We start from the raw sequence: 23040 nt of genomic DNA, 5'->3' as shown, positions 1-23040 counted from the left end.
AGTAGAAAGGCCTATATGGAAATCATGGATAGACAGAGTGATGTAATAACTTTGTAAATTCTATCTCTCTCCCTCTTTGTAAATATTCTTCCCTTTATATATATTCTAAATGGATCACATGCGTATGGCTTGCACGATGAAGCAAGCCACCCACCAGGCCACCACTATATAAAGGGGGGCAGAGTTGCACGGTATATCTATTCCAGCACCCACCTACAAGCCGAGCAGAGCACAACTGCACGATGGCAACCACCCCACGCCTGCCGGTTGTGCTGCTGGTGTTGGCAGCGGCAGCACTGGCCGCACCGGCGATGGCCGACTACGCACACCCCCCATTGGATCCTAACCAGTAAGTTTTCCAACCCTCTCCTGCGCTCTCACTCTCACGTACTGAGGATTCATTCTCCTTAAGTCTCCTAGCTAATCGATCTTAATTAAGCCCCACTAATTAACTAGTCTCCCTATAGCAGCTAGATCGGCCCCTATATATAAATCAAGGGAATATACATGCTTTGCTGCCGATGTTAGCTTTTGCATTGCATTATTAGTTGGAAACTTGGAACAATTAAGCATGCCCGGCCGTGCAGGACTGACTCATCCACTGCACTGCACGACCACTACTCTGCAGTCTGCACCGGCCTGTGTAGTGTTACTAGTGTAGAACTCCTCGATCACTACTCTCTCGATCCAAATATGATACTACCTTATCAAGCAAGCATGCTAGTGATCTCATTAATTGATACTGATCGACAGTCGTATGTATGTACATCGATCACACTGGCTACTAGGAAGGAGATGCATGAGGCCATGGTATGTATGTATATATATGATGCTACCATAAATGCAGAATCAGCAAGCATATATCGATCGAATGCAATAACTTGATTTGGATTCATTAGTTTATTATTAAGTCTAATTAACCGCGCAATATATATAATTGGGAGTTAGTACGTAATAATTGTGCAGTAGCTCGGTCAGATCATCCCCGTATATTACGAACGATTCTCGATCAAGAGGGTTGTGCTGCTATGCTAGATTTTGTAATGTTCCATTGAATTTTTAATTTGTGTTCCGATCGATATGAGATATGATCATCTCATGCATCTAGTATCTCAGAAATACACGTACGTATGAATTTTTTTGAGAATTAATATTATTTTTATGGAAAATCGCAAAAGTAGTGGTCAACCGGGGAAAATCGCGAAAGTAGGTCCCCGTCGAACGGGTGCAGTTCGATAGGGCGCCTATCGAACGGCCAGAGCGCGACTGGCGAGGAGATCGGAAGGCTGCCGTTCGACAGGACCTGTCGAACAGCCCCCGTTCGACAGGCAGGGCTGTCGAACTGCCCCTGTTCGACAGGATATCCGTCGAACTGGCGCAGTTCGACAGGGTCGTGTTCTCCATTTATTACGAACAGCCCCCGTTCGACAGGCAGAGCTGTCGAACTGCCCCTGTTCGATAGGATATCCGCCGAACTGGCGCAGTTCGACAGGGTCGCGTTCTCCATTTATTTGTAATAAGTTATTTTTTTTAATAATATGTAATTTATTTTAGTGTGTAAGAAAGGAAAATATTTTTGTAATGTTATATGTATATGATTTAGGGTTTTGATAATGTTTGGTCAGAAATTGTAGTATTTATTTGTTGGTTAAAATATTTGAATTATTTAGTTTCATTATTTGTATATTTGAATGATAATTTGTCATGATTCATTCGAAGGGTATGCTACTGAGTAATTATCCGAAGAAGTTTATGAAATAGTACTGATAGTACTAAGTTAATCGTAAAGTGTTTCTCAAATAGTACGGACAGAACATAAATGACTAAAAGTTTAATACAAATAGATAAGTCAAGGACGATCAGTGCCCTTCGCACGCTTGCTAGGTCCTCCCTTCTTCCTACGCCTAATCTGCTCAGTGGGATATGTCAAATTATCAGGGGGGTGCCTATCTCTAGCTACCTGCTGTGGTGTCACGTCTGGCCCTGACCGGCCTCCGTCTCCTGCGTCGGCTGTGTGACCTGAGGTGCTGCGTGCCAGTAATCCATCCCTACTTCCCCCTGGGGAGGATCAGTGGAAAAGAAGTCCTCAATGAATGCTGTGCGAGGGGAGTAAGCAGGCATTCCGTGATGCGTCGACGCCGAACCGTACTCATCGTCTGTTTGCACAAGAGGGAGAAACCAAAAAATATGGCGTAGTTAGTAACGATACATATAATTAGAAACTAAAGCGTGTTATTGTTTAAAATGACTTACATGTGTGCTGTGTGTGGCCCTGCTCTGGCGCACGCGGAGTGATATGAAGTCCCTATGCTGGTGTGTTCAACACGTTGTCCCCCGTTGGCATGTAAGGGAAGTGTGCCGACCCAGATGCTCCCTGCGAGGGGTGAACATAAGGCGGAGTTTGGAATACCTGCGGACGTGGTGGTGCCGTGCTCGACGTGGGTACCCCTGATCCGGCTGACCCCCTGGTGTACTCCGGTGCTGGGGTGTGCTGAAAGGAAGGACGACCGTGAGATGTGTGGGCCGCTTCGTACCCGCGACGTGAAGAGGATGGACCACTCCGATCCACGCTGGAACGTCGGGGTAGTGGTGGTGATGGCCATCGGCCCGACGTCTACACCACATCTGCCGCGCTCCGACAGGAGACACGACGTAGTAGTGCGGCAGCACGTGCACGGAAGTTGCGAAGGATGCTCGCCACGTCGTCAGGCCTGACGACTGGAGGTCTTGCCTCTAGTCTTTGCAGCAGGGTGTCGGACTCCACGTGAACGTGCTCAACAAATTCCGCCTGTTCCACAAATAATCAAGGCAATTAAAATTATTTAACCAGTTGCACATTTATTAAGAGTATTTAACAAGATGCACATTTGTTAGAAATAATGAACCAGTTGCACATCATTTATAAATACTGAACTAGTTCCACATTTATGTAAGAAAAGGAACTAGTTGAACCAATTGCACATTTATTAGACATACTGAACTACTTGCTAACTTTTTAAAAATATTGAACTAGTTGCTCAAATTCCACAAATAAACACGTACCATTGAGTTGTAAGCTGATCTAGGCTGAGGGGTAAACGTGTCAGTAATCGCTGCCTGGTGGGGGACGGTGCTATCTCTTTGTGGAGGAAAACACCTCCATCGTGTAACACTGCGGTACCAACGAAGGTAAGCTCCATAATAACTCCCATCGTCTGGAGGTGTCTGAAGTGCCAAGTTATCAGCTGCGTGCTCCCACTCTTGTACCGTCGGCTGAACCGTGGTCACAATAACTAGCTCGTAGGAAAGCCCGAGCCCCTTTCTGGAGTACCTGCACAACAACAAATTCACACATCAGAAAAAATGTTGTGCAGTGATTTATTTTAAAAAATGTAGGATTAAACAACTGTGATGTGAACTAACCTATGAAGACTATCAGCCAAAGGACGACCATCTCTCGGAGGGAAGTCCTGATACATGCCCAACTGTTTGAGAACCCTGTGGACATTGTGTGGCTCGACGTGCACGTCCACCACGAGGTGACAAGTCGTCATCCAGAGTTGCATATCTCGCGTGCAAAGATCCGCGAGACCGTGCGGTGCACGATCATTGACATCGTGCTGAGTGTAGGGAGTCCACCGAACACGGTCAGGCGTAAGCTGATCAAAGTCAGCTACAAACTGAGTGTACACACGACGTGTCGTCCCGCTAACCCACTGCGGCTGTAACAAGTAGTAGTTTTCATTAGTCATATAAGGAAAGTTTGTGAACTAGTATTCATAATGATAACATCAACGAATTTAACGAAAAATACCTCACGGTGTGTCCACAAGGATCCCATAGTGGGACGATCGTCGATGTCATCAACACCAGACCTATACATCTCTCGCAAACTGTAGTTTGCGTACGAGTCAAGCTGAGGCCTACCAATGTCGAAGCGCTCGTGCGCCCACAACATAAGTAGCAATGGGCATCCAGGGAGTGAACTTTGCTTGCTGTTCCTCACGCAAGCATCACACAGTCCGGCATATGTCGCCGCAAGTACCGCCGACCCCCAACTGTACTGTGGAATCTCCGCGATAGGTAACTCTGCAATCTGCTCCGCAAAGTGGATGAAGTGCTTGTCCACGGAGTCAGCGTGAGTTCCCGTGAACATCACCCATCCAAACAACCACAACAGGTAAGCGACTAAGTGCCGCTGCACGATCCACTCCTCCTGGTCATCAGGGAAGACATCCTGTCGAAACTGATTCAACCAACTTTTCGTAGGACCGTGCCCATCTGTGAGATCCTCCAGTGCAACAGGCAGCACACCACCAAAACTGGCCAGAAGGTCATCCGCCCATCCAGCATTCACCATTGTTGGGCCAACTGCTGGCCCAGCTATCGGCAGCCCCAACAAATAAGACACATCCTGCAGAGTGGGCACCATCTCTCCAACTGTGAGGTGGAAAGTATGGGTCTCAGGCCTCCATCTATCCACAAGAGCACTCAGAAGCGCCGCGTCAATGTGGATTCGTTCGGACCTTGCACGTGAAGGCTCGACCAACCGTGCAAACGTCAAAGACCCAGCTACTCTCAGCCTACAACATGACAGAGCGCAAGTTATTAATACATGAAAATATAAACACCTTGTATTAGTAAAAACAATATATTTTCACACACCTTGAAACCCAACGAGGATCAATACGCCAATATTGATCCGGTCCTCTCATCTTTAGCACATTGCAGAAAGTTCCTGTACTAAGACGTCGCGATCGATGGTTCCTATCGATCTCCTTGTCTATCAGCTGCCCATCATATTGATCAGCCATACCTGCAGATCGAAAACCACATTAGTACAATGCACGTATGGTAACAGTACAGTAAATGTATGCAACATAATTCAAGTAACAAATTTGCATGCCATTTCAATTTAAAATTACAGTACCAGCACACATAGATACAGATAAGAACAGTTCAGTACATTTCAATTTAAAATTACAAGCCCACGACACATATATTATGATATTACAAGTGCAGTGCAGTTCGAAATTTAAATTACAATTCCAATACAAATACATGACGATATTAAAAGTGCAGTGCAGTTCAAAATGAAAATTACAAGGCCATTACAAATAGATTCGGGTAATAAAAGTGCAAGAAAGTTCAAATTAAAATTACTGATGCACTAAACATAAATTGAACGATAACGATCTTCAAAGTAGGGAGTCCACCAAGGATAATAGCGAACTAAGGATTATTTTTCTTCTTCAACTTCCCCTTTGGAACGCGACAAACATCAGCGCCTGTGGCATCTTGCCCTACATTGTACATGCTGCAATCTTTACGGCAATGGTTCTCCCCGCAAAGAATGCAAGCTTTCTTACGACGAGAACGATCTTTCACTTCAGCTTCATCCATAAGGTTTTTGATCCTGCGCGACTGGCGACGACCCTTAGTATCAACTAATAAATTTGAGTCAGGAACCCAATTGGCTTGCCCTGGAGGAGGACGAGTGAAATCGCACACGGCACGCCAACCACGCAATTCACCACGCCAAGTTGCCTCCCACGATTCCTTTCTAAAGTAGGGAGAAACAAAAATGTTTCCATCAACACCCCCTTTTGCGGAAGCAGCAAGAACATGGGAACATGGCCGATGTAACAGGTAAGGCTTGTTGCAATTGCATTTGCAAGCGTGATACTCTGGCCACAACGTGCATTCCAATGTGATGTCAGTAGTCCCAATGCCGACACCACTCTTGTCACGAAGTCGTATCTCAAATAACAACTCTCTATTCCCAGCAGGCCATACTCTGTGGATTCCTCCCTTCTTACTTTTCTCATCCATGTACTGTGTAATAGCGGGGCTATACTTAACACTGGGTTTGCTGAGGTTCAGACTAGCCATGGAATACCTTTTACAGAGATACTTCTGTGTACCCCTCGTGATGCCCTCCAGGATAGCAACAAGTGGTAGAGGTCGTGTATTCTTCATAAACCAGTTATACACTTCAGCAAGATTTGTTGTCATCACACCATACCTCGATCCATCTGTATCGTACAACAACGACCATTTCTCCCTTGGCTCAAATTCTACCCACTCCGTGAAGCACTTCGTGGCCCTTCCACGCTTCCTGCGCCGAGTAATACTTGGTGCTTCATTAGGAATGGGTTCAAGTCCCTTCGGCTCCTCCTGTCTGGCAACTATAGGTTTTTTTCCTAACCTCTTCCATGTGTGTAGTGGTCAAACGATCCAGTTGATCCCATATGGCATCAAACTTTCTTTGTTGATTCTGCTTGCATAACTTCTTGAACAGGTCCATCAATCTCTTACTCCTGAATTGTCTATAAAAATTAGCCCCAAAATGTCGCATGCACCATCTGCTATGTAAATCTGGCCATGGCACGGACTGTGTGACATCTTCTTGAAGCTTCTGTATCGCTGATAACAAACCGGCGTGTCGGTCATGCAGAACACACACATTTGGTCTGTTTTCAACAACACACATTTTAATGTGCCGCAAAAACCATAGCCAGCTTGATGTGTTCTCGCTTTCAACAAATGCAAAAGCAACAGGAACGACATGGCTATCCGCGTCGACTCCGATCGCGGTTAGAATTATTCCTCTGTACTTGCCTGTCATGAAAGTGCCATCAACACAGAGCAAAGGAATGCAATTTCTAAAGGCCTCTATCATGCACCCAAATGACCAGAAAGCCCGACGAAGAACATTCTCCCCATATTCATTCACCTCATCGAGAATAGCCATGTGTGTGCCCGGGTTTCTTGCCTGCATCACCTCCAATAGTGGGGGAAGATTGTGATAAGAATCCTCATAAGTTCCAAACCTCATCTTCAATGCTTTCTGTTTTGCCCTCCAAGCCTTGTCGTACGATATCTCATATCCGTACTCTTTCTCAACGTCATGCATTATGGTGAAAGGGGACAAAGATGTTTTTCTAACCACCTTTGAATATACCATTTGTGCCACAAATGCCGCTGTCAGGTTTCTGTGCACCAGACGGGTATTCTCCAACAAACACGTATGTTGCTCAACCCTCGAAGCTACCCATAAAGTGTCATGTTGTGGCTTGTAACCATGTACTCTCCAAGGACATCCACCCTGTATGCACTTCACGTCATACGTCGTCCTATTTGAAACCTTCACCCTGAACTCACGCTTCTGGACAAATGCCCACCTCTTCACCGCATCTTGTAAGTGACTTTTGTCATGAAACATCTGTCCAACTTTCACCTGCTTACTATCATAACACCAGTGGGCATCTAAACCATCGTTTACCTTCATACGACTTATTGATATGGTCATCCAATCATCGGGTATGTTAGTTTCGTTGTCCCACAGTGTTGTATCTTCTCCTTCCACTACAAGCGCAAGGTATTCCTCGTTTTCCACTTCCATCTGATCCACTACCGCCTCATTCTCCTCCGCTGCATCAACACGCATAGGCGAATCCGGTTCTTCATCGTCCGAGTCGTTGGCCTCACGATTAGTACCACGAACAATGACCTCTCCTTGTGTATTACCCTCTACTACTTCTTCCCCTCGACCTTGCTCAGTCCGCCAAACATTTTCAGCTTGTCCACCTTCCAACGGAGTTTCTTCCACCACGGCATGACTTGACTCCCCCGATTGATCAACACATGTTGTCTTCTGCACCACTATTGCCAGGCTATAGCCTTTCTCCCTTACTTTACTAACAAACTTTCTCTAACTCCCAGTTGACGCAACCTCCACTACTCTCCACTGCCATCCATGTTGACCCCTCACTGGCCACACGGCATTTATGACAAATTTATCGTGCACTAGATCTACCCCAAACATATTATACAACCACCCTAACACGTCGTTCAAACCCATATGCTCCGGTGCATTCAGACTAGTATCATGGAAGGCATATACAGTCAAATCCACCCCGCTATCACATATTTGTATAGGAGAATCGCCATAATACAGACGAATGGGCATATCACCTGACATCCTGATAAAACATGACAAATAGTCTCACGTTTAATCATTTAATCATTCGATAATTACCCTATTACAACTTATACTACATTGCCGTGTACTAATTTACAACTATTAGTAACAAACAACTAGTTTAATAATCCAAATTAAATATAACACCTTTGTACCTATTTTAACACACAACATATCAATAATATGTACTAACTAAGAACTAATTTAACCGTAAAATTACTTAAATACCTCTACCAACATTTAGCAATAACAAATATGTGCTAACCATACATACTAACATCGAACAATGCGAAACAATTAACAACTCTTAAACCAATTTTTTATTAAACTTTCATATGCATTGTACTTAGGGATTACTAATGTATACCTTAACTTTACTGCTGGAGGGCGTCGCCAACCCTTTTCTCCCGACCGGCGCCTCCTCGGCCTCCTCTCCGGCCTGCTATCCCCTCCCCTCGCTCCCTCCGGCGCTCACGGCGACGATGTGGCGACTCTCGGCGGCGGCTGGCGATGTGGTCCTCAAACAAATCGAACTCGCGGCCTTGGTGGACGGGGCTTTAAACCGGCCTGTCGAACGCCCATTGTTCGACAGGGTCGGTGGAGGGCCCCGTCGAACGCCCCCGGTTCGACAGGCCTCGCGGCGCCGGGTGGTGGGCCCTGTCGAACTCCCTCCGTTCGACAGGTGAGCGTGTCGAACGCCAGCCGTTCGACAGGGCTTTGTCGGCTGCCCGTCGTTCGATAGGTGCCCTATCGAATTGCATCCGTTCGACAGGGACCTACTTTCGCGATTTTCCCCGGTTGGCCACCACTTTTGCGATTTTCCATAAAAATAATATTAATTCTCAAAAAAATTCCGTACGTACTACTAGCTCGATCGTCCGATTCATGCATCCTGTGTAAAATAAATAATTAGAGAATCCACTGGATGGATCGATATGTTGCGTGATGAATTTTCTTTTCTGCTGGTTAATTAATTAATTAATTATAGATATTAATTGCTCGATCTACGTACTGCATGCAGGGACCTTACGACCTGATCAGCTTCAATGTGGCCACAGACGACTACGGAGAACTCATGTCGTACATTTACACCCTTCTGATACAAGACAGCAGCAACAAAATGTGGGGCCCGGACAACACCGTCGTTTGGGTCTTGCACCAGCAGGCCGTCAACAGGAAGCCCTTCAAGTGGTTCATCCTCGAGCTTGTCGGCGCCGGCGACAACAAAATCATGCTCGCGATTCGCCGGGACAACCTCTACATCACCGGCTTCACCGACGGTAGCGGCCTGTGGTACATCTTCAGCAATAGGCCGCGGGAGCTCATCCCGGTGGCGACGGTCTTCCGGCTCGCCGACGACTACCCTGGTCTGGTCGGCGGGTCGAGGAATCTGGCGGGGGTTCGCGTCAGCAAGCAGACCATCCTTGAAGCCGTCGAACTCGTCGCCAGCTTCGTGCCCAGGGACTCCGCCGACGTCGGCTACGTCGGTCGAGCCCTGGCAATCGCCCGTTCCATGACGTCATCCTGGAAGGTTGGGAGTCCGGCGCCGACGTCGGCGAGCTCCACGAGCTGGTCATCAAGTGGAGGGTCGTGTCCTGTGCCCTCATGATATCCGTGCAGGAGGGTGGAACGTGGAGCAGCAATGAGGCAAAAGATCTGCGTACTAGTACGCGCGTCTACACATTGGATATCGCACTGAAGACCGTCGCGGTGGCCCTTTGGCCCTGGAGGGAGCTGTGTTCCGAAACCATTACGTGGCTCCAGTGAGCCTCGTTGGGATGTGCGTGCTAGTTAAACGTGTGTGTGCTTAACTAGACGTGGGATGTTTTCTTTCCAAAAAATGCATCAGCCCCACGGTTAGCACATGCTCAGTGGTAATTAATAAAGCTCATCTTTAATGAATGAAATTAGTAGACAAAACTAATCTCTCTTGACTGAAAGTTTCTAACAAAACTAATCACTGTTTGACTAAAATGTGCTTACTGACCTAAGTACTATTAGTAGAAACAAATTTAATATGTTCCAAAACTACTTTCTGGTATAATTCAATTAAAAAATAACTAGTTTAGTAGGTTGTAAAATTAACTTTGGTGGATGACCAAATTAATGGCTAACAAACTAATTAAGTATAAACAAAAAATTCATAGATGTGTTATAAACTTCAAGTAGAAGCATGCACTAGAACTAAAAGATTACTTCTCTCAGGAGCTTGCACTCAAAACATAGTCCATCGGTGACAAAAGCAAAAGTCCTATCTACTTTGAACTATGTGTATTGTAACGTAAATCATAGAGCCTTCTTGAAAAAAGCACCTACTACAAGCTATCACAAACTGCATAAAAGCTAAAATTAAAAAAAGCACAGAATCAATAAGCTTGTCAAGTGTCAAAACATATTATAACATAAATCACAGAGCCTTCCTGAAATAATCACCTACTACAAACTATCACAAGCTGCATAAAAGCTAAAATTAAAAAGGCACAGAATCAGTAAGCTTGTCGGCAAGCGTCAAAACTAGGTACCAACAAGCAAAAAGACAATACACCTGCCACCTTTTTTAGCACCTAAGTTCTCAATTTTCAGTTATATATGAAATGACTCCCCAATGTTCTCCACTTTTCTAATGACAGCTAACACGGAGCAAACAAATATGCATCATTATAATGCAAACCTTCTAGCCCTGACCCTATGCCCCAACATGAAAATGTTCAAATTCAGTCTTACTACAAAATTTGAGCGCCAAAATCTATCATACGCATAGGACTTAAAACACCTACAAGAATAATGATATCCTCAAAACTAAGCAATACGCAATCGTAGATCGAAGGATAAAAAATTGAACCCATGAACAGACTAACTATGAGATCAACGAAAATGTGGTTCGGGACTACTACTATGCATGTTTTCTCGAGCTCCTATACTTCGTTCTTCTGCCATAGTTTTTTCCTCTAGTTTCTAACAGATCCTTCTCATGTTAATTAATCACATAAACAACACGTTTCAAAAAAAAAAAGCACGCCTAGATGGGAACCAACAGGCAAAAGAAACACATGTACATATTCCACCACCGAACCACATGTAAACATAAATCAGAGCAACAACATCAGCTCACTGTGTGGACTAGCTGAGATCCAAGAGACAAATCTTGGCCACTCACCAGCCGGAACGAGAAGCCCAACGGCTGCTTCGCTGCTCCCCACAAAGGCCTCCACAGAAGCCATCAGAACCGCCGAGACTACCTGCCCGACCGCCGTGGAAGAGCTACCCTTGCCTCCTGAACAAAACAGATTGTAACTCCCTTCCTGACTGCTGTTCCACCGGAGGGAGCCTTTTGGCCCTTTGGCCCTGGAGGGAGCCTCCTTCTCATTTTGTGTACGCTCGATAATATTTGGGGTGATACGGCCGCGCCGATATGTTTTTGTAATCTCCTCAGCATGCATTCTACAAAAAGAAAATAATGTAATGAATGCTCATTGCAAAAAGAGTTATGCTAACAGTGTATATGAATTTGAGATAATACAGAAGGTATGGATTGACATCTGGGCAATCGAAAGGCACATATCTATGTGCCTGGATTTTAGCCAAACCCCTTATAACACATAACTTCTAGGCTTGCCAAGAGGTTTTCCAGCACGAGGAAAAAGATTTGTTTGATTTTCATCATCAAGAGAAGCAATGGACTCGTCGTTATCATCATTTCGTGAAGGTAGGTGTCACGCCCAGAAATTTAGCCCAAATTTCCAGACTATTTTGTGTATTAAATCCCTGTCCAGGACCAGCCAGGGTACACAAAACGACAAGTAATAAACAGATCCAAATGTAAATAAAGCGTAAAATACTTACAGAAGAGGCACTTAGGCCTCACACCAAAAGAGAACGACAGTAGCGGAAAAAGGCGATCCTAGCGGGGCTTCAGCTCCACTCCACAGGCAAAACTCAACTGGGGTCTGAGCCTTGGTCTTCTAACTTCGTCTTCAGCTCAGAAGCACTACACTTCTGAAAATGGGGAATAATAGCAAGGCTGAGTACAACCACCGTACTCAGCAAGCCACACCAACGATGCAGACGTGCAAGGTGACACAAGGAAGGCTTGTGGCTATTTGCATAAAGGCGATTGTAAAATATTTCATTGAGCAAAACAGTAAAACTGATGAGTAATTAAAGTAACATTAAATCTCCACTTATCAACGCTACACCACGTTGAACAGGCCCAACCAACCCACCTGAACTACAGTGCATTGAGTCGATTTATTAAGGTGGGACTAATCACGGTGAATCTGGTCGACCGCCCATAACCGCGGGCACGGCTATTCGAATAGTTTTACTCTGATCAGAGGTGTACAACTGTACCCACAAGACACAGCCCCACGACACGTTTCCGTGCGCTGACATGCCACCACGACATACTGGAAAGAGGCCGTGACAGGACCCTTCGCATAACCCCCTCTAACCAAGCACACCACACCTCAGGTTTCACCCCCACTCCTCGCAAGGCAGCGGGCAGTCCCCTCTCGTGCCTAGGTGAATCCAGAAGTCGCATAGGCCGTCGCAGGGCCCATCCAAACTCCATCACGCCCACCCTTGCCTGGATGCGTCGGCTAGAGGAAAGCTACACTACAAGCCCAGCCGTTGCCCACGCTGGCTTGTGGTAAGCACGATAAATTCTTCCAGGGTTTCCCGCGAACCGGTCCTTAATTGCCATGGGTGCGACTAGCAAAACCATGCACCCACAGCCCACCATGTAATCGCATTTTAGTTGGATAATTACGACCATGAAGCATGGCCAGATGTCTCGAGCACGCAGCTCATTCTGATACTAAAAAAGGTCTAATACTGTAATTATCCCATCAACTGAGCTAGTGGTAATTAAGCATGGCTAAGCATATAGTTCTAGCTAGGTCACATAAGTAACATGAGCTAGTCGATTTATTACCCAATGTTGACGAAGGACAGATATCAAGTAAACATGGCACAAGCGAGCAGATAGGTAAACCCTAATCCCATGTAATTAGCAAGACATGCAATTTTATTTGCAAACGGTAAAACATTTGTAAATTAGGATCAAAATGCTCAAGGGGAATGTGTGACTTGCCTTGCTTCTTCAAACAATCTTCCGAACACTTTTCCTCGCGACCGCGGACTTCCGAAACGACGGATTCTACACGCAGGCACGCAAAATGAGGAAAAACTCTAATAAAAACCAAGGAAATAGTACATAAAAACTAAACAAACATGTAGAGCTCAATTTTATATGAATTTTGCAAGTTGAATGGCTCAATTCGGAGTTCGAATCAATTAGATATGAATTTTAGAAGTTTTGAGCCATTTAAATGAATTTCTAGAATTTTTAACGATTTATTGCGCAATTAATAATTAATTTCTTAAAGGAAAAGGACTGTCGCTGACGTCAGCAAGAGAGGGGCCGACGCCGATAGGCGGGTCCCACACGTCAACGGCACAAGGGGAGGGCGCACGGTGGACTCAGTCCATCGCGGCACGTGCGCGGGCGCACCACGTGGACGGCCACGGCGGACGAGCGGCAGCGGTGGCGCCGGCGTGGCGACACGAGGGCACCGACGCGGGGCGGCGCCGAGCGGCCACGTGGACGGCCCAGATTCACCCGGGGTGAATCGGGCGGCCACGGGCGGGCAGGAGCCAGCTCGCCGACCGACCGGCCAGGAGCGGTGACGCGCGGCCCGATGGTCACTGGCGACGACCACCGGCGCGGCAGCACGCGCGGGTGAGCGGCGGAGGGTAGCGGGAAAGGGGAGGGGAGCTCACCGAGCGGCACACGGCCGAAGGATGCGGCCGGCGGCGAGATGGCAACGGGAGGCGGCGACGGCGGAGCTCGGGGCGGACGGAGACGACGACGCTCCGGTGACGAGCTGAGCTCGGGAACAGGCGGACGAGCGGCAGCTGCGCCACAGGATGGAAGGGGAACTGTTAGGGAGGACGGGGCAACGACATGGCCGGCCGGAGAGGAAAAGAAGGGAGGAAGGGCTCACCGGCGCACGGAATAGCGGACGTCCCGTGAGTCTCCGGCGATGGGAAGAGGTGGCCGAGGTTCCCCTCGTCCCTGCGGAGCCGAAGGAGGCGACGGCGCGGGTTGGCAACGACCGGAGCAGCGGGACGGGACGGCTGGAGGCAGTGAACGGCGGTGGTAGAGCTCGGGTCGACGGTGGAAAGGTGGTTGCGGCGATGAAATGGGGAAACGGAGCAGAGGCCGGGGTAGAGCTTGGCACGGCGTTGCCGACGACGCAAACGGCGAGGTGCGGCGACGACTAACGCGGCAGCAGCGGCCGGCTGAAGGCGGCGGCGGCGGGGGAGAGAGGTGGTGCACGAGGCGGCGGTGTTCCAGAGGCGGAGAGGGGAAATGGAGTAGAGGCCGGGCTGCGGCACGGCGCCGCGAAGCCGACAGTGGTGGCGGATTGGCGCGGCGGTGGGTGGAGCGGCGGAATCGGCCGGACGGAGCTCGCCGGAAAGCGGTGGTGCACGGGAGCGGCGTGGGGAGGGCGTTAGGGAGGCGCGGGGAGCTCGGGAAAAATGGGGAAATGGAAGAGGGGAGGCCGAGGATGCTTTTTATAGCCTCAAGAGTCGACGGGGAGGCCGGTTGGCGGCGGATTTGAAGGGAGAAAGGGGCGCCGGCGACGTGGTTGAGTGGGCTCGGGGTGGCGGCGGTTTTCGCGGGGAGAGGTGGGGGAACGAGGAGGACGTGGGCGGCGAGGTCCCACGGACGAGCGCGCGCGCGCGGGGTGGAGGAGGTGGGTGGAAACGGCGGCGTCGTGGGGCGGCTCGGGCGGCCATGGCAGCAGTTGGAGCTGGAGGAAGGGGATGACAGGTGGGGTCCACGGGTCCCACCTGTCGGAGAGAGAGGGAGGGAGAGGCCGGCTGGGGAGGCGGAACGGACTTGAGTGAGAGAGAGAGCCGAGCGGGCCGAGGGAGGACGCCGGCCCGAGAGGGAGAGAAAGGGGGCGCGCGGGCCGCGGGAGAGAATGAAGACTTGGGCCGAAAATGGCCCAAAGAAAGGAAGGGGGGTTTTATTTGTTTTCTTTTTATTTTAATTGATTCAATGATCTTTGTGCTATTAAAACTATTTCTCGAGCTTCGAAAATTCGCGGGAAATTTCAGAGATTATTTTAGGGCACAAAGAATATTACAAAATATTCTCGGCCAGTGATTTTTAAAGGAAATTTTTAATTCCCTCAATAATTCACTTGATTAATTTGCTTTAACTTTTATTTAATTTCTAGAAAATACATTATTAAATGATTTTTAATCCCGAACGAAAATCGGGGCGTTACAGTAGGTTGTGCTTTGTCTCAAAACCTTCAATATATCTTAGAACAAAATGTCATACACTCATCTGCCAAATATGCTTCAGCTATACATCCCTCAGGATGCGCTTTATTACGCACATATGACTTCAACACACTCAAATATCTACATAAACATGGAAATGAGAAAAAAAAGTTAAGAAATATATATTGGATAACAAATTCAATTGTATTTGTAATATAAACATACCTTTCCACAAAGTACATCGATCGGTAACACACAGGACCTCCTATTTCAGCCTCTGTTGCTAAATGAGCAACTAAATGCACCATAACAGTAAAAAATCTAGGAGGAAATATCATCTCCATACGGCATAATGTCATTTTAATTTGTTCATCCAACTTCCGAAGCACATCTATGTATAGGACTTTTGCACTTAATTCTCTAAAATAACCACATAGTTCAAATAATACGGATGTAACATTGTCTGGAAGCACACCTCGCAAAGCAACAGGAAGAAGTTGTTGGATTAGAATATGGTAGTCATGACTTTTAAGTCCTGAAATTTTTGCCTGACCAACATTTACACATCTTGATATGTTTCCTGAGTAGCCATCCGGAACTTTAATATCATGGAGAACTTTGCAAAATTGTTGCTTCTCATTTTTAGACATTGTATAGGTAGCAGGAGGCAAGTAATACTTATTGTTAGCTTTTTTTTTAGGATGCAATCCTAGCCTTATATTCATTTCTTGCAGGTCTAGTCGTGCCTGTAAATTATCCTTTGATTTGCCTTCCAGTCTTAGAAGTGTCCCATATATATTATCACAAACATTCTTCTCTATATGCATTACATCAAGATTGTGGCGTAGTAAATTGGACTCCCAATAAGGCAAAGAAAATAGCCCACTAACACAGTTCCATGTTTTTGACTTCTCAAAATCATTAATTGCCTTTATTTTACTAAGAATTGCAGTTTCAGAAAATGCAATAGGCTCTGGTCTATGTTCTTCAATTCCATCAAAAGAAATTCGATTGTAACGGAACTCATGGTCTAGGGGTAGAAAACGACGATGTCCCATGAAAGAATACTTGCGACCATGTATCAAACGTTTAGAACATGTTTCATCATGACATGTAATACATGCAAATTCACCATTTACGCTATAACCTGCAAAGATCCCAATTCCATGGTAGTCACTGATTGCGAACAATAATATAGCACGGAGTTGAAACATCTCATCTTGGGATGCATCATATGTGGGGGTTCCAACCTTAAACAAATCAATCAACTCTTCATAAACCGGCTCCATAAATACATGAAAATCCTTTCCAGGGTAAGATGGCCCTGGAATTATGAGAGCAAGCATAAGTAAGGATGCTGTCATGCAAAACCATGGAGGAAGGTTATAGGGAACTAAGACGACCGGCCAACAACTGTAGGTCGAACTCATCGTTCCAACTGAATTAAACCCATCACTAGCCATTGCAAACCTGATATTTCGAGAATCTGATGCAAAGGTAGGATATCTAGAATCAATGTCTTTCCAAGCCTTTGAATCAGCTGGATGACGCAATGCATCATCCTTTGTGCGACCCTCATCATGCCACCTCACTGCTGTAGCTGATTCCTTATGCATAAATAACCTCTTAAGCCTTGGCTTAATTGGGAAGTATCGTAAAACTTTTCTTGGGGTTGCCCTTCTTCTTTCCTTCTTTGTTAAAGTAGTTTTATCTTCTTTGTTTTTCCACCTTGAAGTTCCACATTTTGAACAAAAGTCATCATTTGCCTTGTCTTTCCTGTAAAGTTGACAGTTTTTTTGGACAAACATGAATCTTGACATAATTAAGTCCAAGCTTTCCCATTATCTTCCTGGCCTCAACAAATGTTCTAGGTAAACTCTTACCATTTGGAATTGCTTGTTGCAGGATCGCTAGCAAATCATTTAAAGATTTATTACTCCACTTGTTAATGGATTTTATGTAAAACAAGACTACAAGAAACGAAAGCCTTGTAAGTTCACACCCTTCCCATAAAGGTTCATGAGCATCTCGGAGTAAATCATAGAACGCTTTTGTTTCAGAGTCTGGCCCACTGTTAGAAGAAGTTGGTGCATCATAATCATTCACTGGAGGGCTGCTGCCTGTGTTTCCAAAAGCATCTTGAACTAGCTGTTGCATATTATTATCAATTCTATTTTGTGATTTTATTTCACTGTTAGCAGAGATGAATGATGCAGTTTCACCATGACAACCCCAAGGATTATAACCAAGTAACATTCCATTGTACACTAAGGGAGTGTTTGAAGAGAAGGGGATTGAGGAGATTGGGAAGATACGCAAAACGAGGTGAGCCATTAGCTCATGATTAATTGAGTATTAACTATTTTAAATTTCAAAAATGGATTAATATGATTTTTTAAAGCAACTTTCCTATTGAAATTTTTTGCAAAAAACGCACCGTTTAGTAGTTTGAAAAGCGTGCGCGCGGAAAACGAGACACAATCTCTCCTATCTCCACCTAACGAACACTCCCTAAATGATCATACACTTCATCACGCCTTAGTAACCACTTATTAACACATTTCTTGCACGGACACCGGATCTTATCATTAGGATTCTTTTCCCTATATGCAAACTCAAGAAAACCCTCTATTCCAGCAAGGTACTCATCACTTGGTCTAGGGGAAAGCAGTAACTTCTTAATAGCATTTAAATCCATCGGTTTTCTGTGATGGGATAAGAAATATGGTTAGTACATCAGTGTTCCTAATTTGACAACCACCCACTAAATTTTTTTGATATAATTTTAAGTTCAACTCAAAATTAGTCTGTCTACAGAATATATATATGATGTGAGGTTAACCGCACCTGGACTCCTGACGTTGTGATCCAGTACATACGGCGGCTATATTGGACATATTGCGGAGCAGCAGATGGGTAGATCAGGCATCGGTGAAGAGGTTGGGCCTGAAAAAAGCACTCTGGATAAATGAAAGTAATCTGAGGCAACATGAACAGCCACATGATAAGGACATTACATGACAATTGAAAACTGAAAATACAGTTCCACAAGAACAGTTTGCATGTCAATCTTGATTAGGAGCAGAGGAGATAACAGGACCTACAAATATAAATTTTAGAACATTTGTGCACTACAAATATGTCCCTGTGATTAGCTAACTGGAGCTCTGATACTCTAGATATACAGCCTTTACCTACGATCTGAACAAATAAATGCCAGATATAATAGGATGGAAGATAAAACAAAAACGATGAAATATTTCGTTTGCACTGAAACAAACAAGTAATAGATAGAGGTGTGTCTATACAGGTCAAGGATCGAACACCTGGTGTGCATAAAAAACAGAGTGCTCCTAACCTGGCGTAGTTTGCACTTGCAGATGAGAGGTCTTTGGGCACAACCAAAATAGCTGATGAAGATGCAGTAGAGAGAACAGGGAAGATGCCAGCCGCCCTTGGGCAGAGCATCAGCAGGATATGGGGAACGCCGTTCTTGGGAGCGGCTCGATGGAGCAGCTCTGCACGGTGCGGCCTCGGAACCGGTGCAGCGGTGCTGGCGGACAGCGCCTGGTGGACGGCGGCGTAAGGGCTGTGGTGGTGCGGCAGATCAGGGGAATTTTGTTCTGGTTGTTTGCCTACTCAGGTCAAAGAGCGAGATACAAGGAACGAAAGAAAAATCCGTGTGCATATGACAGGGTGGACCTAGCAACATATTAGGATAAATTAGTCTATACTTTTTTAAGTGAAAACTAGAAACATTTGGAACAGCATGAATACTTTAAGAATTTTGTCGGCACATTATAAGTAAATAGTTTAATCCCTGCAAATAAATATATTAATGCTATAAAATTAATACATTATTACAATATCCTATAAATAATCATTATCCCGTGCCGCTTCGCCGCGTCCTCGCCGTCCTCTGCCGCTCCCACCGCGAGCGCCGCGGCGGCCATTCCCGCCATCGTCGCCGTCCTCCGCCGTGGTAGTGGCCGCAGTTGGCGGCGACGATGCGGCTCTCCTCCTCGGCGTCCTCCGCCGCGAACTCCACGGCGGCCGCTCCCGCCGTCCTCACCATCTCCTCCGCCACAATGAGCTCGAGCCCCGGTGACCGACGCCGCCTCGTGCCCCTCTGGGAGAGAAGATAGAGAGAGAGAAGAGAAGAGAGATATGAGAGCTGACATGTGGGCCCAAGGGCATTTTTGACATTTCACGTGATTCTTCTCTCCTCTCCAATCGTAAATTATTATTTTAATCAGCGCAGTGTCCATTGGCAAATTACCACGTTTATGAAGCGTTTTCCCCAAAAGTGAGTTCGGGCGGTGTCCCATAGCTAAAACCACGAAGTCGGAGTGTCCTGTAGCAAAATTTTTGCAAATAGCACATAGCGACTAGGTCGTGAGCTTCGCACACACTATTTGACAACTTCTAGCTTCGAGGCTAAAACACCATTGGGTTTGTTCGGCACGTGGTAAGCATTTTCCCTGGGAGAAACGCCACCAGGGGGGTATTGGATGAATCCCCTCCCATCACCCAATCCCCTCCACCCCAGGGATCTGGTTCCCTTGGTCATTCGGAATGCAAATGGTGGGGAAGGTTAACGTTCACTTCAGACATTAACTCAGGCCAAACAACATTCAACACTGATATTTAAATTTCATATCACTGAAAATACCAAGAAAACTAAACAGATAGTCTTGAAATTTAAAAATAGCATTACCGAAAATTTGAAATATTGTAAATAAAAAACTAAAATTTCTGGAGAAAATAAGAAATTCTGAAGATTGCCTAAAAAGATTATGAAAATTCTGAATACCGCATAGAATGTTCTAAAAATTGCTTGCATCATATCCATTCAGTCACCACAATCAGTCACCCATTCACAATACATGATTTACTCATTTAAACATCATATTCATCACCACAATCAGCTAGGATAAGCCACTGAAAACTAATTACATTCATTTCATACAAACAGAAAGTAAGAGTCCCAAAAATCCAAATTCTCCGTAAGTGCAAGAGCAGAAGGCATTACTGCAAGGCTATCAGTAGCTCCATTACCTGCTGCGAGTGAAAAATGAGTTATCGTCAGTGCTCTGCATTAGGCATTAATCCATGCTATGAATAGAACTATAGTATAAAAAGTAGCAGAATTACAGGGAGGAAATATACATCAGTAGAAGAGCATTTCCTTGAACAATCGACGTCAGAAGGGAACTATTTGTATAGAAATATATATAAATATAAGTAGATCACATTAGCAGTATAGCATCATTAGCAAAATAGGATCAGTGCTCAAGCTTATACTGAGTTCATGGCAAAGCACAAAGAGGCTGAGGGGGGCTCCTGAGTATTTACTCCGTACAGGAAATGACATCGATCTATCTATGACTAGACCTACAGAGATTGATCGAAATTTTTACACATTCCAAGTAGTAGTGCATCCAATTCATCCCAATCCCATGAATTAGCACATAGTAAAAGATGCAGAGCAGGGAAAAGGAAAAGAATCATATCGTCATCCTCTTCCTCCCGCTTCCGACGATTAGCTCTTGAACACATTTTTGTACTACACACAAGAGGAAATAGGAGTATTGTTCATGCATACAGCACTCATCATGACAGATAATGTTTCTTTATTAAAAACAAGGACTTGACAGCTTTGCATAAAAACCATCAACAAATACAAACACTCCATGCTACACCCAGATATAGTCTACTGTCATAGAACTGAATGAAGAAATGCAACCCGGTGACTGATCAAAGATAACACACTGCTTCCAAAAGTACACATTGGACAATGTATAAAGCTGTTCCCTCCTTTGTAGCAAACATTATTACAATTATATTGCAACAGTGAATTAGGAAATTTTCATAAAATCGAGATATCCAATATATTTGATCATAAGTCAATTGTTAATCTAATAAATAAGAGGGCAATGAAATTCTGTAACAAGGAAATTTAGTACTAAATAATACTACTAGTCTGCTCATCCCTGACACAAGCTCTATGAAGAATAATGACCAGCTATTAGCCCAGTGATTTCTTTTTTTTGCTTTAATATGTTGCAAACAGCTATTGTGTTTCCGAAGACCATATTTGACAATAAAATCTCTTAAAAATCGAATAAGAAGCATGGTTGAAGCAAGAAGCGTGTAACGTCTAACAATGAAAGAAATGCCGAGTTCATGGTTCTTGTTGGGGAAGAGACGGTGCCTGGACAGAAGTGTCAACGAATCTTGCATGGATGGAAGGCAGCAAAACGTAAGGTTCTTCATCCACACGAGCAATGATGGAGAAAAATAAGGGACTCACCTTGCCGTGGGGAGAAGAGAAGGCTGCGCCGAGGTCGTGCACCGTGGGAGGAAGGGAGGAGGCGCCGGCACCGGTGAACAAAGGGATGCGGCGCCCGCAGATCCGGTGAGACGGCACGTGCAGATCCGACGTGAGGCGGCGGCGGCGGCGACTTCTGCGGCGACAGGAGGCGGCGGCGACATCTGCGGCGAGAGGAGGCGGCGGCGCGGGCGGATGCGGTGAGAGGCGCCGGCGCCGGCGCCGCGCGACGGGGCGAGGAGAGGCAGCGCCTGCGCCGCTCGAGGCGGCGTGGTGGATTTCCACCAGTCTGGGCAGTGGACCATTATCCCTAGGGTTTGGGGGGTAATGGGCCGGGATATCCACCATACCGGGCCGAGCCGAATGCGTTTTTGGTTAACACAGGGATTTTTTCCCCACGTGGTGGGCTTCCCCGAAGGGGCCGGGGAAAAGGCCGGTATCCTGGCCTTTTACACTGCTGCCGAACGAGGAATTTTTTTTATTTATAATTTTTTTTATTAAAAGTTTTACAAAAATAATTTTCCATTTTGAAAATTGACGGAAGTAGTCGCCTACCGCCCTCAAAATCGCCCTCTCAGAGGGCGGTGAAAATGACGTGGCAGACGGCCGTTCGCTCTCGGGCGACGGCCGTCAACGAAATTTGCAGGCGGCCCCCTTGCCGCCCTCCGCGAGGGCGATTTTGTACTGTGCGGGGGGCCGCCTGCAAATGGGCGGCGAGGGGGGGCATGGAATTTTGCAGGCGGCCCCCTTGCCGCCCTCCGCTAGGGCGATTTTGTACTGTGCGGGGGGCCGCCTGCAAATGGGCGGCGAGGGGGCATGGAATTTTGCAGGCGGCCCCCTTGCCGCCCTCCGCTAGGGCGATTTTGTACTGTGCGGGGGGCCGCCTGCAAATGGGCGGCGAGGGGGCATGGAATTTTGCAGGCGGCCCCCTTGCCGCCCTGGGGGAGGGCGATTTTTGCCTCCCCCCTATAAAGCCCAGTCCCTCCTCTGTGAAATTTCATTATATTGACTAAAAATCCAAAAAAAACGAAAGAGAGAGAGGGGAGGGCAGCAGAAGGGGAGCGGCGAAGCCCTGCTGGTTCGCTCACCTCATCACAGGTATGCTCCCATACATCTTTTGCATTTGTACTAATATGTTATGTTTGAGTATATATGTTGCGTTTTAGTTTTAGTTCCATATATTTTAGCACATCTGTAGCACACAGCACATATGTGTAGATCCAGAGCATAGAATATAAAGTATGAATTGAGACATAGACAGTAGTGTTAATTGTAAGATGTAGTTTAGTTTGATCTGGAGAATGTAACGTACTTTTAGAAATTTAGAGAACAATATTGTAGAGAATGTAACTTAGGGCGTAGTACAGAAATGCGAGGTTAACGCAGTTATTGTTTTCATCAGGTACAATGTCAAGTAAGGTCACATTTCAGATAGTTCACGGTGAAG

At 46.0% G+C, this 23040-nt stretch overlaps 2 protein-coding genes, 1 long non-coding RNA gene and 1 other non-coding gene across 4 annotated transcripts; 1 reads left to right on the top strand and 3 right to left on the bottom strand.

Moving 5' to 3' along the window:
• The first annotated feature begins 201 nt into the window (after window positions 1-201).
• LOC112938595 (protein synthesis inhibitor II-like) lies at window positions 202-9869 on the top strand. The gene is made up of 2 exons (XM_026024579.2): window positions 202-349; window positions 8985-9869. The coding sequence occupies exon 2, from the start codon at window positions 9039-9041 to the stop codon at window positions 9570-9572; it is 534 nt and encodes a 177-aa protein (XP_025880364.1). The 5' UTR covers window positions 202-349; window positions 8985-9038; the 3' UTR covers window positions 9573-9869.
• Window positions 9870-10843: 974 nt separating this feature from the next.
• On the bottom strand, window positions 10844-15504 carry LOC112938596 (formin-like protein 3). The gene is made up of 7 exons (XM_066309425.1): window positions 15488-15504; window positions 15321-15403; window positions 13969-14851; window positions 13745-13879; window positions 13056-13121; window positions 11807-11959; window positions 10844-11404 (listed from the first exon to the last, which is right to left on the bottom strand). The coding sequence occupies exons 1-6, from the start codon at window positions 15502-15504 to the stop codon at window positions 11938-11940; spliced, it is 1206 nt and encodes a 401-aa protein (XP_066165522.1). The 3' UTR covers window positions 10844-11404; window positions 11807-11937.
• Window positions 15505-16291: 787 nt separating this feature from the next.
• Window positions 16292-18922, bottom strand: LOC107280574 (uncharacterized). The gene is made up of 4 exons (XR_010740724.1): window positions 18621-18922; window positions 18110-18208; window positions 16733-17038; window positions 16292-16586 (listed from the first exon to the last, which is right to left on the bottom strand). It is a non-coding gene; the product is annotated as an uncharacterized lncRNA (long non-coding RNA).
• A 1162-nt stretch (window positions 18923-20084) lies between these two features.
• Window positions 20085-21891, bottom strand: LOC9266843 (uncharacterized). Its single transcript, XR_010740723.1, has 2 exons — window positions 21576-21891; window positions 20085-20323 (listed from the first exon to the last, which is right to left on the bottom strand). It is a non-coding gene; the product is annotated as an uncharacterized protein (transcript).
• Between the last annotated feature and the right edge of the window lie 1149 nt (window positions 21892-23040).

The sequence above is a fragment of the Oryza sativa genome, chromosome 4 (assembly GCF_034140825.1).
Source record: "Oryza sativa Japonica Group chromosome 4, ASM3414082v1".
NCBI classification, from domain to species: domain Eukaryota; kingdom Viridiplantae; phylum Streptophyta; class Magnoliopsida; order Poales; family Poaceae; genus Oryza; species Oryza sativa.
The sequence above is the reverse complement of the archived record's forward strand: the minus strand, read 5'-3'. Positions and strand labels throughout refer to the sequence as shown.